Consider the following 17470-nt stretch of genomic DNA (forward strand, 5'->3'; position numbering starts at 1 on the left):
ATATAGTAACAAGAACTTACCAAACTGGTAATGATGACTATCTCCAGGCTTTGAAAGTAATGTTTTGTTTCTGTCTTTAATGTTTTGAGCTTTGTAGAATGAACATCACAGCTGGTTTTGTTTTTTGTTTTTGTTTTTGTTTTTTTTACAAGTTACATTAGTTCCCAGTGGGGAACTTAATGCAAGACAGCAGACTTTGTTATTCTGACTCCTACCCCGCAACTTCTCCCAGATATGTAAACTAGTACTTTTTTTATGATGGTGATTTTATTTTTCAGTGGTCATTGTGGAAACTAAATTTTAAAGACATCTCTATTTTAGTTTACTTGTGCTGTTATAACAAAATACATGGGAGTGTGTGATTAATTTTTAAAAAATTTTTGTTCCTCATGTTTGTGGAGGCTCAGTCCAAAATCCAGGTGTGGCGTGTGTGACATTATGGTGAGGACTGCCTCCTCCCAGGGTGGAGATGGAGGGTTAGGAAGACACACTGGTTCTCAGAAGACTGGCAAGGTCCGCCTTTACCAGCCTTTTCAAAGTTACATTAAGCCATTCAGGAGGCCTAACACTTTTCACTAGGCACCACTTCCTGGTTCTTACTGTTGAAGATTAAATTTCTAGCACGTGGATTTGGGAGAACATCAGAACTGTAGCAATATCTAGGGCTTCTTAAAAGGTTTATTTTATTTATTTGAAGGGCAGAGTTTGGAAGAGGGTGGGTGGGATTTGAGAGAATCTTAAAGCTGGTTCATTCCTTAGTCGGCCTTAATGGCTATAGTGATGCTAAACCAAACCCAGGAACCAGGAGCTTCATCTGGGTTTCCCATGTGGGTTTTGGGGCCTGAACTCTTGGGCCATCCTCTGCTGCTTTCCCAGGCCATTAGCAGAGAGCTGGATTGGAAGTGGAGACTCAGAACAGCACCAGTATTGCAGGCAGTGTCTTACCTCATTATGCCACAATGCTGTCCTCAATTTAGACTTTCTAAAGGAGAGTTTTGAGTATACTGAAAAGTTGAGCATTGAAAGCCCTTGTGCCCACCATCTAGATTTATAGTTTTACCATAGCCACATCTTTCCAGGAGCCAAAAGGACAGTGGTGTGGCTAGACCTCTGAAACCAGATGAGTGGAATCCAGAGGGTCTGGTAAGGAATTGAGTTTTATTCGAAGGGCAGTGAAAAGTGATTGAAGGGTCTTGATAGGTTGATTCTCACTGTGGCCCACTAAAGTTCCTCCAGTGCTGCTGATGCTCTAGGGGAAATGAGAAAGGCCGATAGACTGGCACAGGGAAAGCTGACTTCAACCAGCTTCTGCCTGTGCTAGCCATTCCTGACTCCAGCTTGGACATCTCCATTCTTTTGAGATTGTCCTGTCCTACATTCTGCCCAATCCCTGTGTTAAGAAACCACCCTTCAGGATCGCAGCGTGCTCTGAAACAGTGTTCCCAGAGGCAGTGTCTCCGCCCCTGCGGGACACCAGTGCTGGTTGACCAGTCCACTGTCCGAGGCATTTGGCCGTCATTTGAGTGTGAAGGTCATGAGTGATTCCGTGAAGGCATTAGCTCTGTTTCTTCTAAGTACGGATTGAGCTAAGGAGATTGAAGCTAGAATTGAAACTCTTTTTAAAATGAGTTTGTGTTTAGTTTCAAATCCTCCTGTCCCTCTTCATTACCACTGAAATCACTTGGTGACTCGGAGTCTGTTTAATTACCTGCATTTTTAAAAATAGAATTGGATGGAATAAAACACACTAAAGTTTTCGCTTTGTGTGTCTGTGTGTGCATGTGTACGTGTATAATTTACTGAATGTGTGTTGTACTGTCTTGCCTTTCCTGCCTTTCAAGATGAGAAAGTTGGCAGCTCTCTTTTCTCTGTCATTCTGCCTTACATTGAGATGTTTTAGGAGTAGTGCTTTTTTGTTATTAAGAACAAATTGTTTGATTTTATCCATTGATTTCTTTAAATTTAGTTTTTGTGTTTCTCAAAGTTATGCATTGTGTAATTGAAGGAATAAAATGGGTGCTATAAAAGTTCTTAACCATCACCACAGCAAAATTAAATCCTCTCTTTTCCTGATTCAGCCTCTTTGACTAACTGTTGGTTTCTTTGTATATATTTTCAGTGAACGTATTTAGGTGACATAGCCATGATTTCAGTGTACTGCTTGTGAGACACAGTACATTGGGACATATATTTTGAAATTTTCCATTATTGTAAAAGCTATGTCACAATATGAAATCATGAAGTATGTTCCCTTTAGGTAAATAGATAAAATTTTAGCAAAGTTGGATCACAAATATACAACATTAGTATAATATATTTAAGCTTAATATATAGTAAACCTAGATATAAAAACCAGGAATTCTCTAATGCAAAAATTTGGGAGAGTGTTATTTCTTTAGCTACATTCAGAAGTGACTCTGAGGGCAAACATAAAGGAAATAAAAAGATCTCTTGAGCATTACTGTGCTCATCCTTGAAAAGTACGATCTATATGCCTCTATGTTTTGAAATTTGACCTTTCATGCTCTTTTAAAAAGCATGTATTTTTTAAAAATTTTGATTTTTTTTTGAAATACACGGAGACAGCAATCTTCCTTCCCAGCTGCCCACAGCAGCCGGTGCTGAGCCAGACCAACACCAGGAGCCTGGAGCTCACTACAGTCTCCTGCGTTGGGGGTGAGGAGTCGAGTACTTGAGCCGTTGCCTGTTGCCTTCCAGGGTACACATTAGCTGGAATCAGGAGGACCAGGGCTTAAAACCCACCACCCAAATGGCACAGTGGCTTGATCCCATTATCCCAAATGGGTGCCAGTTCATGTCCCTGGCTGCTACACTTCCTATCCAGCTCCCTGCTTGTGGCCTGGGAAAGCGGTAGAGAATGGCTCAAAGCCTTGGGCCTCTGCGTGGGAGACTGGAAGAAGCCCCTGACTTTGGATTGGCTCAGCTCTGGCTGCCTTGGGCAGCTGGGGAGGAACAATGGCTCAGCTCCGGCCATTGTGGCCATTTGGGGGAGTGAACCAGTGGGTGGAAGATCTGTCTCTTCTCTCCATAAATCTGCCTTCCCAATAACAATAAATAAGTACTTTAAAAAAAGTTAACACTCCAGTATGGGATGTGGGCACCCCAAGGGACATCTTAACTGCTGCATGGAATGCTTGCCCCTATGTAATTAATTAGCTGTTTTAAAAACTAAGTCATTGAATGTATGAACTGTGGAAGGGAGGGCAGACCATGAGCATGTCATAAATCATTTCACACATATGTCCTCCTGAGGAATGTCCACTTGTTTTTCTGGGTACTTGTTGCTAGCCATGTGCCTTTCTTCCTTTACCTGTACAGTCTGTCAAGTCAGCTCCCTAGTGGACTGAGCGGAAGGATCGTGTTCTGCAACTCTCCAGCCAAACACGTGTTTTATCTGGGTTTCTCTTCAGCAGCTGTCCTGCTGGGAACAGCCTTTACCCTGGACACTTCCCTCTTCCACCATTGAGTCAGAACTGAAAATATCTCTGTTGCATAGCACCAAAACACTTCCTGCAAAATAATGGTCCCACCCCCTGGCAGCAGGGACGCGGACAGCATCGCTGCTGGGCTGTGCAGTTACAGATAGGAAGGGCGATGTCTTTAGAGAATGTGAACCAGAGATAATGCAACAGCTAGTTTGGAGTGACTCTCCTTTATTCAATCCAAACTCTTCTTCAGAAAGATATTTAAAAGTGTGTGTGAGCATCCTTAAGTTTTGAGAACCGATGAGGAATGAATTGTAGTCTTAATTGACCAGGAAAGGATGAAAGAAGTGATATGGGTGATATTTGGGGATGGAGATTGATTAGAACAGATCATATCAAATAATATGCTTGTTTATCATAGTTTAACATAGGTTTCACAGAGGCATTCACTTGCATGTATTTTTCCAAAAATATTCAGGTTTTGTAGACAGATGTGTAGGTCACTGTATTTGAAACTGTAAGGGGAAAAATTCAAATTCTTTCTTCAAGTAAAATATTCAGGAAAGCTCAAAGGAAGTCTTGAGGTGCTTTGAAAGTTCGGCTGTCTGAGACCCACCTGCTCTACTAAGAGTGGGGACTTCAGAAGGGTACATCCTAGATGATTAAATATGGGTGGTTGCTCTTCCTACCTGAAGGCCATTGATAAGGGGGAGCTAAACATTCTTCTGAAAAAATGTTAGCTTTCAGTATTTGATAGGAGGGTTTTTAAAGCCTATGAGTTTAACTTAAAAAAAAAAAAAGATTTATTTTCATTAGAAAGGAGATTTACAGAGAAGAGAGGAAGAGAAAGATCTTCAATTTACTGGTTTACTCCCTAAATGGCTTCAATGGCCAGAGCTAAGTCAATCCAAAGCCAGGATCCTCATCTGGGTCTCCACACTGATGCAGGGTCCCAAGGCTTTAAGCCATCCTCTGCTGCTTTTCTGGGTCATATGCAGGGAACTGCATGGGAAATTGAGCAAGTAGGATACAAACTGGCATCTGTACGGGATGCTGGCACTTGCAGTCAATCAGTTGAGCCATCACATCAGCCCCAAGTTTAACTTATTTATTTAGTAAAAGAAATGAAGACTTCTCACATGTTCTCAAGTCCCTTCCATTATTTGTCTTGTTTATTTTTTCCTGGTATCTTCTTGGTGTAGTTGTAGGTCCTCCTTTTGGATAACGCAATATTGTGGTTTATGTGGCTGAAATGCGGTTTTCTACTAAAAACTAAGAGCTTCCAGAACTTTATTGTTCTTATGTTGTCTTTAGGGAGTTCTTTCATAAGAGATGAATATGTCCAAGCTGAAAAACTGTACATTGAAGCTGTTACATTGGGAATCAGAGGATCTGTTAGGTTAGTCCAGGACCCCGTCCAGGGTTCCCTGACTGGCTGGCTAGGAGGGTGTTCTGGGGAAGTGTGTACCGGATGTGCGGTGCTCCACTGGCGTATCTGGGGGGGAGCACTGTGAGCCCGGAGAGGAGCAGGAGGAAGGACCTGTGAAACAAGCCTGTTGTTGCTGAGTATTGTTCAGCTGAGTCCCTTGGGGAGCTTTTGGCTACAGTTTTCCTGAGCTGTAAACTAGAGATGCTTGCTGATGGGGCAGTGTAGTGTGGGGATTCGGAAGCAGATGTGAGCTTGTTTCAGTGCCTGGCACAGTGAGCCAGCTCTGTCTTTCTCAACTTCACCTATACATGGCAGCAGTCCTGTCCCTCTGGCGTTGTTGAAAGGCATCCATGAGAAGGTGAAGTAGCGTGCTCAGCCTCGGGCCTGGCACAGTGGCTGCCCTGTGAGTGGTGGCTGCTCGCAGCAGTAGCAGAATCTACCTCAAGTGGTGGTTGGGTGCTGTCAAAAGCCTTGGGTGCCCTATTGTAACTTAGGTTAGTGGGCTTCCTAGCTCCTACTAATTTTTAAAGTCTTATAAAAATGACTTTCTTAAATAATGTCTTCCCAGACTAGGCCTTTGCATAAGTATGTCTTCTGCTGATTGCACTCTTGTCTCATGGGAGCCATGTGTTGTGTTGCAGGTCACGTAGGCAGAGTGCCGTGTAGGCCTCTGTCGCCGCCGCCATGCCGTTCCCATTTGGGAAGTCTCACAAGTCACCAGCAGACATTGTGAAGAACCTGAAGGAGAGCATGGCCGTGCTCGAGAAGCAGGACATCTCTGACAAGAAGGCAGAGAAGGTATGTGTCTGCTCCCTTCCTGCCCGGAGTCCTCCCACTGGGCACCATGGAGCAATGCCTGGAGGTGCTTGGCGAGGGTCATTAACTCCCAGTTTCAGCCCTTCGGCTTTCTAAGCTGTAGTTCTGAAGCTGCATTCGCTGCTGCCGGAGCACACGTTTCTTCCTATGTGTCCATCTCACAAACAGTCACACTGTTTTTCCTTTTCTCTTGAGCTCTGCAAGTCTCTTTCAGTTGTGTTTAGTTTATTTGTGAACAGTTTTTGAAATCGGATTTTCTGCCAGCCACCTTCCTGGGATGCTGCCCACCTAGATTTTCTCACAAGTTTTCCATTTCCATGCCAATGATCTCATCTGTCAGTCACCATAGCCCTGAACCTGACCTTCATTCCAGTCCTGCCTTTCCCCTTGTCCCTAAACGGTGCTTTTCACCCAATACTGTGTTTTCTTCTTCTTGAGGGCTGTGAACTAATTCTGACTTTGACTCCATCTTGGAGAAGATCTTCATGGTCCTCCTGTGGGGCCTGAGCATCACCCCCTTGTATTTCCAGTACCGTCTGCTCTGTGTCTTCAAGGTGGGCTCCTATCTGGGGACAGCAGACCTTTGGGGTCTGGTGGGTCATAGCCCCTGCCTCCGGCGTTCTGTAGGCTCAGGCAGTCAGCACCAAGTCAGGTATTCGCTTCTGGTGCTGCGTTCTTTAGCTTGTTGCTTTTGCTTGGAGTCTGGTTGCCTTCAGCCCCTTTCCACCACAGTCTTCATTCCTAGTGCCCCCTCTGCTTTTTTTCAGATGGCTTTGTAGAGTGCCCATCTTCTGGCATAGCCCATTGGAACAGATCTCTAACGTTTGGGAAGCTGTCTAGAAGCTTGCTCTTGCTCTGTGTTGCTGCTGTATTTTTGTCTTACTGTAGACTGTGACCTCTATGATTAGTGTGTCATTTCTGTCCTGCTTGTGCCGTCCGTAGCACCTGCTTCCATGGGCTAGGTAGCCTATGGATTATGCAGTGGATTCTCGATTAGAAAACATCTCCCACCTTTTTGTGTAGCAGGTTGTTTTCTGTGTTAATATTAAGCTTAGATTGTTTAACTACTATCTTTCTAAGTCTGAGACTGTGGTTTGTGTTCTGAGAAGAAAGGAAAGTTCATACTCATGGAATTAAGATATGATTGCAGGCTGTTCAGTTACTATTTTTTTCTTACATTGGAAACAATATACAACTTGTAAAATTTGTTGTAACTTGACCTTATTTTGGATTTTCTGTGGAAATTCTAGTTTTTTGCATGCCTACAGTAGGAAATATAGATCGAATTGCTGTTTCTAAAGTAGGCTGGTAAGGAAATCTCTGAAATTTCTGATTCACTCTCTGATCAGGACTCAGAAGGAAGTAGCAACTAATGGAACAGTGAAAGAGGAGACCAAGATCTGGAAAGATAGAAATCTAGTTAGTTATGGGATTTAAAACTGGAAAATGACACTGATGTCAGCATCATCCTGAGAAACTGATGACCCTGGTAAACCAGTGTGCTTGTTCGGACCTGTTGTTAAACTTTGGAATTTCCAGCTAATATATTCAAAAATGGATTAGAAATGACAAATACAATTCTCATAAGTAGAAAAAAATTATAGGGTAGATATATTTGTGTCTACAAGATTTAAGAGAATCAATGGGAAGATAATAGTTTATTACAGTATCTAATTAAATGAATAGAATGCCTATAACTTCCCTAAATGCTAAATGAAATCATCTAAAGAATATAATTTCTTTAAACAGGGTCTCATTTACTATAGCAACAAAAAAGTGTAAGAATACTTCCATCAGGAAAGATACTGAACTAAATGAAAAAACCTATGGCACTCTCTTCAGAAGCTGAGAAGAATATTTGGGCCTTACTCTTCCCATCTCAGATAGATGGAATACAGATCGGGTGTCATTTCTTTTTTTTTTTTTTTTAAAGATTTATTCATTTTATTACAGCCAGATATACAGAGAGGAGGAGAGACAGAGAGGAAGATCTTCCGTCCGATGATTCACTCCCCAAGTGAGCCGCAACGGGCCGATGCGCGCCAGTCCGAAGCCGGGAACCTGGAACCTCTTCCAGGTCTCCCACGCGGGTGCAGTGTCCCAATGCATTGGGCCGTCCTCAACTGCTTTCCCAGGCCACAAGCAGGGAGCTGGATGGGAAGTGGAGCTTCCGGGATTAGAACTGGCGCCCATATGGGATCCCGGGGCTTCCAAGGCGAGGACTTTAGCCGCTAGACCACGCCGCCGGGCCCTCGGGTGTCATTTCTTCCCAAATTAATTTTTAAGTTTACTAAAGCGTTACCATTCAGTTCCCAGCAAGATCTTTTGGGTACTTGACATGTACAAATTCTACTGTTTTGAAGCAGAACGCAGTATAAAACCTGTCCCCAGCCTCCACAGTCGTGGTTAGAGTACTCCGTCCTGCTAGTTGTTTTGACCAAGCATCTTGTGAGTCTTCCATGACTCCTTTCTCACTCCCCAAATCCATCCATGGGAAACACTAAGAGAGAGGACTTCTGTCTCTCGTTCACTCCTCAGATGGCCATGTCTGGAGCTGAGCTGATGATTAAAAGCCAGGATCGAGGAGCTTCCTCTAGGTCTCCCATGTGTGTGCAGGGGCCCAAGGACTTGAGCTGCTTCAAAAGCGGAGCAGCCAAGACTTGAACCAGCACCTCTGTGGGATACCAGGGACACCACACCATACTACCACATCAGCCCCTAAGTATTTGTGTTTTTCAATTTTTACTTATTTACTTTTATCTTATTTGAAGGATACAGAGAGATCCTCATCTGTCGATTGATCCGCCTGCTCCCAAATGTCTCCAGTAGCTATAGTGAGCCAGGCCAAAGTTAGGAGCCGAGAACTCAGTCTGGGTTTCTCAAGTAGGTAGCAGGGACCCGGATTGAGCCAGCGTCTGCTACCTGCCCCGGTACATATCAGCAAGGGAGGAGCTGTGATGTGGGATACAGATAGCGTTTGAACCACTGTGACAAACGCCTGTCCCAGTGTTTGTGTATATTGATGGTGGCATAGAAAGCAGCATGAGCATGAAACATTGTTGCCTGGTTCTCTTCTGAACGCTAATGTCTGGTGAGTTCACTCATGCAGATGCTGCTGTAGGTGTTGTCCCGGTTTTTTTCTTGGGGGCCCTGCTACAGTCTATATGGTTTTGTGCTCATTACCTGGGGGTGATCAGAGCATGTTTTATGTGAGTATTCTAGCCTCCATGCGGAATAGATTTGATTGAATCACCACAAGCTTGGTGGCACAGTCCCAGTGGTCTGCTTCCAGACACAGTATGCTTCTCTGAACTAATATTTATTAACTTATTTGAGAAGGATTGAACAGCTTAGTTAGCAAAGTCTGTGAGTAAAAGTTTAGTAAAGATTGCAAAATCTGTGTCTGACTGAATCAGACATCAGGGAAGGGTCAGTTCTCTGGGGAGAGAGGAGTTGGAGGGAATCTTACCAATATGTGTATTCAGTGTGGCTAAAATTAGGGCTAAGTGATCCGTGTAAAAAAATGGAATATATAGCACCATGAAAAGAAAGCACATCTAGAAATGTGAGATTAATCTAAAAGAAGACCCTAAAAAAAGCCATTCAATGTATATAGCAATCCTAAATGTGTAGGTACCCAGTAACAGAGCTTAAAATAAACAAGTGATAGACCTGCAAGAAGAAATTATCAATACCCTACTCCCAGTAGATGATGGAATAAGTAGGCGAAAACAACTTTCTAGTCAGACCAGAATGATACCATCAGCCAGCTTGACCTGATTAGCATTTATAGCTCACTCAACAACAGCAGAACACACCTACACATTCTTTTGAAGTGTTCTTGGAACATTTATCAAGATAGATCATGTTCTGGGCTATAAAAATAAGTCACAGTATATTTTAAAGACTAAAGTTCTGTGATATATATCCCATGACTGCACAGAAATTAAATTAGAAATCAGTAACAGAAAAAGCCTTGGAAAATAAAAAATTTTAGAAGTTAAATGCCGTATTTCTGAATAACTCATGAATTCAAGGGAAAAAAAATAGAAAATAGGTTGAAACCAAAATGGAAACAGCAGCGTTGCAGTATCAGTGGAATGCTGCTAACGCATGGCTTCGGCAAATTAATAGCACCAAATTTCTTTATTAGAAAGTCAGGCAAGTCTGAACTTCCACCCTAGTAAACGAAAGCAAGAACAAACTAAGCACAGAATAAGCAGGAGAGAGGAAGTAATCACCAAAGTAGAAAACATTAATTCAAAAACATTAGCAGCCAAAGAAGGTAAGTTCAGTAAAACAAATTCTGGCTATGACACAAGGCACCAATACTTAGAATGACGAGTTGACAGTGCCGACCACTACAGATACTGCAAGGGTAATAGAGAATGTGATGAAACACTTTATGGAAATAAATTTGACAGTGTAGGTGAAAATGATAAATTCTTTGAAAAGACAAAAATCCAAAAATTTAAGAAAAAGCAGTAGTTTAACTTGTTCTGTCAGAACACAGTTACTGATACCAAAATCAGATGACATTACCAAGAAAAATAAAACTTCAGACTAATACACCTTATGAAGATAGGTGCAAAAATTCCAAACAGATAAGATGCTTCAGATGGAATCTAAATGTAGGAAAATATGAAAATGGCCACCTGGGTTTTATTCCTAGAATGCAGTGTTGGTCTAAAGTTCAAAACTCCATCAAGATCATTCACTGCATTAAGCTATCAGTAGGTGAATGGGGCAGGGGAAAGCAGTCATTTCTGATTTTTTTTAAACAAGGAAACTCAACAAACTAGGAAGAGAAATTTCTCAGTCTGATAAAGGCATTTGCAAAACCTACAAGTTAACATTGTATATGAAAACCTGAATCATGTTATTTGTAAAAGAGATACCTTTCACCACTTCTATCCATCTTTGTATTTGGTGTTTCTATCCTGTACAGTAAGACAAAAGAAATCACAGAGATGCAGATCGTAAAGACACAGAACTTACTTGTGGACAATAGTGATTGTATACAAAGAAATGTTAAAAGAATCTACCAAAAAATAACAGAGCTAATAATTGAACTTAGCAAGGTCACAGGTTACAAAATCACCATACAAATATTAATTATGGGGCCAGACACAGTAGCCTAGTGGCTAAAGTCCTTGCCTTACAAGCTTCGGAATCCCATATGGGCGCCAGTTCTAATTCCGGTGGCCCCACTTCCCATCCAGCTCCCAGCTTGTGGCCTGTGAAAGCAGTCAAGGACGGCCGAAAGCCTTGAGACTGCGCCTGCGTGACAGACCTGGAAGATGCTCTGAGCTCTGGCTTTGGATTGGTGCAGCTCCAGCCAATGTGGCCACTTGGGGAGTGAATCAACAAATGAAAGATCTTTCTGTCTCTCCTCCTCTCTGTATATCTGACTTTCCAATAAAAATAAAATAAATCTTTTTGAAAATTAATTATGTAATAGTAATAGACAATTCAAAATTATTTAAAAATCCCACTTAGGGCCTGGCGCAATAGCCTAGCGGCTGAAGTCCTCGCCTTGCATGTGCTGGGATCCCATATGGGTGCCGATTGTAATCCTAACAGCCCTGCTTTCCATTCATCTCCCTGCTTGTGTCCTGGGAAAGCAGTCGAGGACGGCCCAAAGCCTTGGGATCCTGCACTGCATGGGAGACCCGGAAGAGGCTCTTGGCTCCTGGCTTTGGATCAGCTCAGCTGTGGCCGTTACAGCTGCTTGGGGAGTGAATCAGTGGACAGAAGATCTTCTTCTTGTCTCTCTTCTCTGTATATCTGACTGTCCAATAAAAATAAATCTTAAAAAAAAATCCCACTTAGAGACTTGCTTTGTGGCACCAAAGATTAAGCCACTGCCTGCAATGCCTTTTGTGCCTGGAAACAAAATTAAAATTAAAACCCCATTTAAAATAACATCAAAATTATGAAATAGAGTTACATCTAACAAAGGAGATGAAATGCCTATACGCTGAGAACCACAGCAGATTGCTAAGGGAAATAAATGTTGTTCTTGGATTGGAGAAGTGAATGTGAGTTAGATGGAGCTTAGAAGCTACCTCTGTATGCCCCAGGAATGCGTAAGGTCATGAAGCACCTGCCTGGCTGGGCCAGTCTCCTGCTTCCACTCTTCCCTGCCGTCCTCACCTCTTGTCCTGTCTCACACGGAGACAGCTCGGCTGAATCTCACCCATAAGCGAGCAGATAGACACGTGAGTCATACTTAGTCTAACAGAGAGAAGGGACATGTCAGTAGTATAGAGGAACCTAGGATGGAGTTCTGTGCTGCTGCCTCAGAGCCATGCACAGAGATGGAAACAGTGAACAGTGCAGCGTGATTCAGAGGTTCAGAGGGAAGGCGGATTGATGTGTGCTGGAGGAGTCGGAAAGGTAAGAAAAAGACCTTTCATTCAAACTAAGGATACTATATTTATTTATATTTATTTATTCAAACTAAGGAACTATATTTATTTTGAAAGCAGTTGTGGTGATTCAAATGAGTTGGTTCTTACCATCCACCTAGGAGACCCTGAGTGAGGTTCCGGTTCAGAGCTTTGGCCCTGGCTGTGTGGATGGGCGCCCTCTCTCTCGCTCTCTCGCTCTCTTTACTTGCTTCTTAGATAAATAAGGGCCAACGATATGGCGTTAACAGGCTAAGTTTTGATCTGGAACACCAGCACCCCATATGGATGCCAGTTTGAGTCCCGCTACTCCATTTTTGAACCAGCTTCGTGCTAATAGCCTGAGAAAGGGCAGGATGGCTCGAGGGCTTGGGCCCTACACCCACATGGGAGACCTGCAGGAAGCTCCTGACTTCTGCTTTGGAAAAGCTCAGCTTCAGCTGTTGTAGCCTTTTGGAAAGTGAACCCACACATGGAAGAAGATTTCTGTCTGTCTTTCCTTCTCTCTCTGTAACTCTGCCTTCCGAATATAAATAAGTAAATACACATATTTTAAAGCTAATTAATTAATTAATTAAGAATGGTGTGTTTGTATATTACCTGCACACATCCTCCTATATACTTTAAATTATTTCTGAGTTATCTAAAGTATCTAATGCAGTACAAATGCTGTGTCAGTAGTTATTGTGGTTTGTTACTTAGGGAATAATGGCAGTTTCATATGCAGTACCTTGTGGTGAATATTTCTCATCCAGCGTGGTTGACTTCATTAATATAGGACTCAGCTACAGAGGGCCGACGGTGTGAGTTTGTGTTACAGCACACTTGGTACGTAACTATGCTGTCCCCAATGTATTCTGCTAGCCCTGTGTAGTCGCACCCGAATCTCTTCTCCCAAACCCCTGCTGGTGCTTGCTTATCTGGCCTCTGAATTTATGAATTTTGATTTTTCAAGAATGTCATATAAATATAATCATATTATCTAATCGTTTTGTTAAAGATCTTTTTTTTATTGGAAAGGCGTATTTTACAGAAAAGAGAAACAGAGAAAGAAAGATCTTTCCATTGGTTCCTTCCCCAAATGGCCACAATGGCCAGAGCTGAGCTGATCTGAAGCCAGATACCAAGAGCATCCTCCAAGTCTCCCAGGCAGTGCAGGATCCCAAGGCTTTGGGCCATCCTCTGTTCTTTCACAGGCCTTAAACAGTAAGGTGGGTCGGAAGTGGCGTAGTTGGAATATGAACCAGTGCCCATATGGGATAGTGGCACTTGGCAGACTGAGGACTAGCCAGTTGAGCCGTTGTGCCAGCCCCAGTACCAAATCTTTTGAGATTAGCTTTCTCTCACACAGCGTAAGTCCCATGAGATCCATGCAGATAATTATGAGTTATTAATTGTTGCTATAGGAAACTGCCAGACATACTTCCAGAGTTATGTACAACTTTACATTCCTACAACCAAAATTTTAAAGCCAAAGATGGGGTAAGAATAGAAGTGTGTTTGGAAAGATAGACTTAGATAGTGGCAGAATATGAACTTGCTAGGGCTGGCATTGACACCTAATAGGTAAAGCTATCACCTGCAATGCCAGCATCCCGTATGGGTGTCAGTACGTGTTCAGGCTACCCCACCTCAGAGCTGATGGCCTGGGGAAAGTAGCAGAAAATGGCTTTGTAAGAGACCCGGAAGAAGCTTGTGGTTCCTGGCTTCAGTCTTGCTCAGACTTGTTCACTGTGGCCATTTGGAGAGTAATCAGTGGGTGGAAACCCCTTCTCTCTGTAAGTCTGACTTACTTGGTAAGGAGAAGATATGAAATAGATTTCTGAAAGAGAATTGAAAAGATGTAAATGGTCGTTACACTCAGTTCTAGGCTCATCGTCTATCCATCAAACATTTTTGAGCCTGAGTGGGCAAACTGCCCCCCAGGTGGGCCACTGCCTGGTTTCCTAAGTGTGGTTGGGCTTGAGCACAGCTGGCTATCCATGTATGTGTGATCTGTGGCTGTTTTTCTGCCCTTGTGGAGTTGAGTGATTGTAACAGGTCGTATCACCCGTGAAATTTTGCCACCAACTTATGTAGAGAAATTTGATCAGCTAGGTTATAGCAGATAGCATTTTTGTTAGAAATTGGAGGGCCCAGCGCAGTAGCCTAGTGACTAAAGTCCTCGCCTTGAACATGTCATGATCCCATATAGATGACAGTTTGTGTCCCAGCTGCTCCACTTCCCTTATAGCTCCCTGCTTGTGGCCTAGGAAAGCAGTAGAAGACAGCCCAAAGCCTTGGGACCCGGTACCCGCGTGGGAGACTGATTCCTGGCTTTGGATCAGCTCAGCACCGGCCATGGCGGCCACTTGGAGAGTTAATCAGCAGGTGAAAGATCTTCCTCTCCGTATATATCTGTCCAATAAAAATAAATAAATTTTTTTTTATAAAAAATTTTTCCAAAAAATAGAAATTGGAGGGCCTGGCATGATAGCCTAGAGACTAAATGCTTGCCTTGCATGGCTCTAGCTGCTCCACTTCCCATCCAGCTCCCTGCTTGTTACCTGAGAAAGCAGTCGAGGATGGCCCATATCCTTGGGACCCTGCATCCACGTGGGAGACCTAGAAGAGTCTCCTGTTCCTGGCTTCAAATCAGCTCAGCTCCTGCTGTTGAAGCCATTTAAGTAGTAAACCAGCAGACAGGGGATCTTTTTCGCTGTCTCCGTTTCTCTCTAGAAATCTATCTTTTCCAATAAATAAATAAATTAAGTAAATCTTAGAGAAGAAGAGAAATTGGAGTAGAAACGGGAATTTGGAGTGAGTGAAAGAGTGTGTGTGTGTGTGTGTGTGTGTGTGTGTGTGGTTTGTAAACTTCATGGTTCGTGTCTGTGAAGGTGCTCAGAAGATGCAGATTGGTCATGGCCTGGGTGTCCCTTTTTCTGTGTGCTCCTTTTCACCGGCTTCATCCTGATTTGCACATTGGTTGGGAAGTCACTGATCAGATGACGTTGGGCTCCGGTCGCTGTGATTCTGCACTGCAGCATCATTTCAACAGAACATGTTGAACTCCCTGTAACTACACCTCAAACAAATACATATTTAGAACAAATAAAATTTTATATAAAAATGTTAGGCTAAATCCTTGTATTGCATTCTCTGGGACCCCATATGGTTGCCAGTTCATGTCCCAGCTACTCCATTTCCCTTCCAGCTCCCTTCCTATGGCTTGGGAAAGTAGTTGAGGATGGCCCAAAGCCTTGAGGCTCTTTACCCACATGGGAGACCTGGAAAAAATTCCTGGCTTCTTGCCTCGGATCAGCTCAGCTCCAGCCATTGTGGCTACTTGAGGAATGAACCAGCAGACAGAAGATCTTTCTCTGTCTCTGTTTCTCTCTGTTAAATCTGACTTCCAATAAAAATAAAATTAATCTTTAAAACAGAATTAAAAAAATTTTTTTAAAGATTTATTTTATTTTCATTACAAAGTCAGATATACAGAGAGGAGGAGAGAAAGATACAGAGAGAAAGATATTCTGTCCAATGAATCACTCCCCAAGTGGCCGCAACAGCCAGTGCTGCACCAATCTGAAGCCGGGAGCCAGGAGCCTCTTCCAGGTCTCCCACACAGGTGCAGGGTCCCAAGGCTTTGGGCCGTCCCCGACCTCTCTCCCAGGCCACAAACAGGGAGCTGGATGGGAGGTGGAACTGCCGGGATTAGAACCGGCACCCATATGGGATCCTGGCACGTACAAGGCGAGGACCTTAGCCGCTAGGCCACAGCACCGCGCCCAGAATTTAAAATTTTAAAAATGGTTCTGGGGGGAGCAGAAGGAAACATTTTGACATAGTGAGTGAAGCTGCACATGTCTGAAACTTTGCGGTCATCACATTCTTTCTTCTTTCTTCAGTATTGCATTCTTTCCCTGTTTACAAATGCTTCACAGGTAACATGAATGTTCGTCATGTACATGTGTGTGAAAGAACCTGTGTTTCTTTCATTAAGCCTAGTGGGTTTTTTTGTTTGTTTCAAGATTTATTTATTTTTATTGCAAAGTCAGATACACAGAGAGGAGGAGAGACAAAAAGGAAGATCTTCCATCTGCTGGATCACTCCCCAACTGGCCTCAATGGCTGGATCTGAGCCAGTCCAAAGCTAGGAGCCAGGAGCTTCATCTGGGTCTCCGACATGGGTGCAGGGTCCCAAGGCCTTAGGCCGTCTTCAACTGCCTTCCTAGGCCACAGCGGGGAGCTGGATGGAAAACGGAGCTGCCAGGATTAGAACCTGCACCCATATGGGATCCCGGCACATGTAAGGCAAGGACTTTAGTAGCTAAGCTATTGCGCCAGGCCCAAGCCTAGTGGTTTTAATTCAGCTCTAAGAGCCAGCACCATCTTGTGGCAGGTGCCAGCATTCCATATGCGCACCAGTTCGAGTCCTGGCTACAGCTGTTCCACTTCTCGTCCAGCTTTCTACTAATTACCTGCGAAAGTAGCAGTAATTTTTGGAAACAGACCAAACCATGTGGGAGACCTATAGGAAGCTCCTGGCTTCAGTTGCTGGGATTTTGGGAGTTAACCAGAAGATGGAAGATCTTTATCTTTCCCTCTCTTTTCTCTGTAACTCTGCTTTTCAAATAAATGAATCTTTAAAAAAAAAGTAAAAAGAAAGAAAATGAAAAACTCGAAAAACTCAACCCTAAATCTTTTTGTAGAAGATAATATGTTCTTTTTTTTATTTAAATTTATTCATTTTATTACAGCTAGATATACAGAGAGGAGGAGAGACAGAGAGGAAGATCTTCCGTCCGATGATTCACTCTCCAAGTGACCGCAACGGCCAGTGCTGCACTGATCTGAAGCTGGGAACCAGGAACCTCTTCCAGGTCTCCCACGCGGGTGCAGGGTCCCAAAGCTTTGGGCCGTCCTCGACTGCTTTTCCAGGCCACAAGCAGGGAGCTGGATGGGAAGTGGAGCTGCTGGGATTAGAACCGGCGCCCATATGGGATCCCGGGGCTTTCAAGGCGAGGACTTTAGCCACTAGGCCATGCCGCTGGGCCCATATGTTCTTTACATACATACTCACGTAGTCATTCAAAAGAATCCCGAAAGGATAAAGAGTATAAAGAAAACTATAATTCCTTCTGAACTCACTGCTGCGTGAAATGTCTGGGATTAAGTGTCGCTGTCCTTAGAGCATCTGTCGCCACTGTTCCTGACTCTGGGACAGATGAGCGAGTGTAAGATCGTGCTGTTCTGTGACCTGCTTCACTTTTTTTGGCTTGGGTATTACTTGCATATCTTACTGATTTAATTAGATTTCAAGCTTTTCATGGTCTTGCATTTGAAGTTCACATAATTATTTAACCTCTTCAGTGGGATACTTCATT

General features: G+C 43.3%; 1 protein-coding gene across 1 annotated transcript in view; it reads left to right on the forward strand.

The window, feature by feature from the left end:
- Positions 1-17470, forward strand: part of CAB39 (calcium binding protein 39) — a 91710-nt gene that overhangs the window by 33515 nt on the left and 40725 nt on the right. The window contains exon 2 of the mRNA XM_058665096.1: positions 5517-5673. Within this exon, the coding sequence (XP_058521079.1) occupies positions 5560-5673 (114 nt within the window). The 5' untranslated portion in view covers positions 5517-5559. The remainder of the gene's footprint in view (positions 1-5516; positions 5674-17470) is intronic.

This window comes from Ochotona princeps, chromosome 5 (genome assembly GCF_030435755.1).
Source record: "Ochotona princeps isolate mOchPri1 chromosome 5, mOchPri1.hap1, whole genome shotgun sequence".
In the NCBI taxonomy this organism is placed as follows: Eukaryota; Metazoa; Chordata; class Mammalia; order Lagomorpha; family Ochotonidae; genus Ochotona; species Ochotona princeps.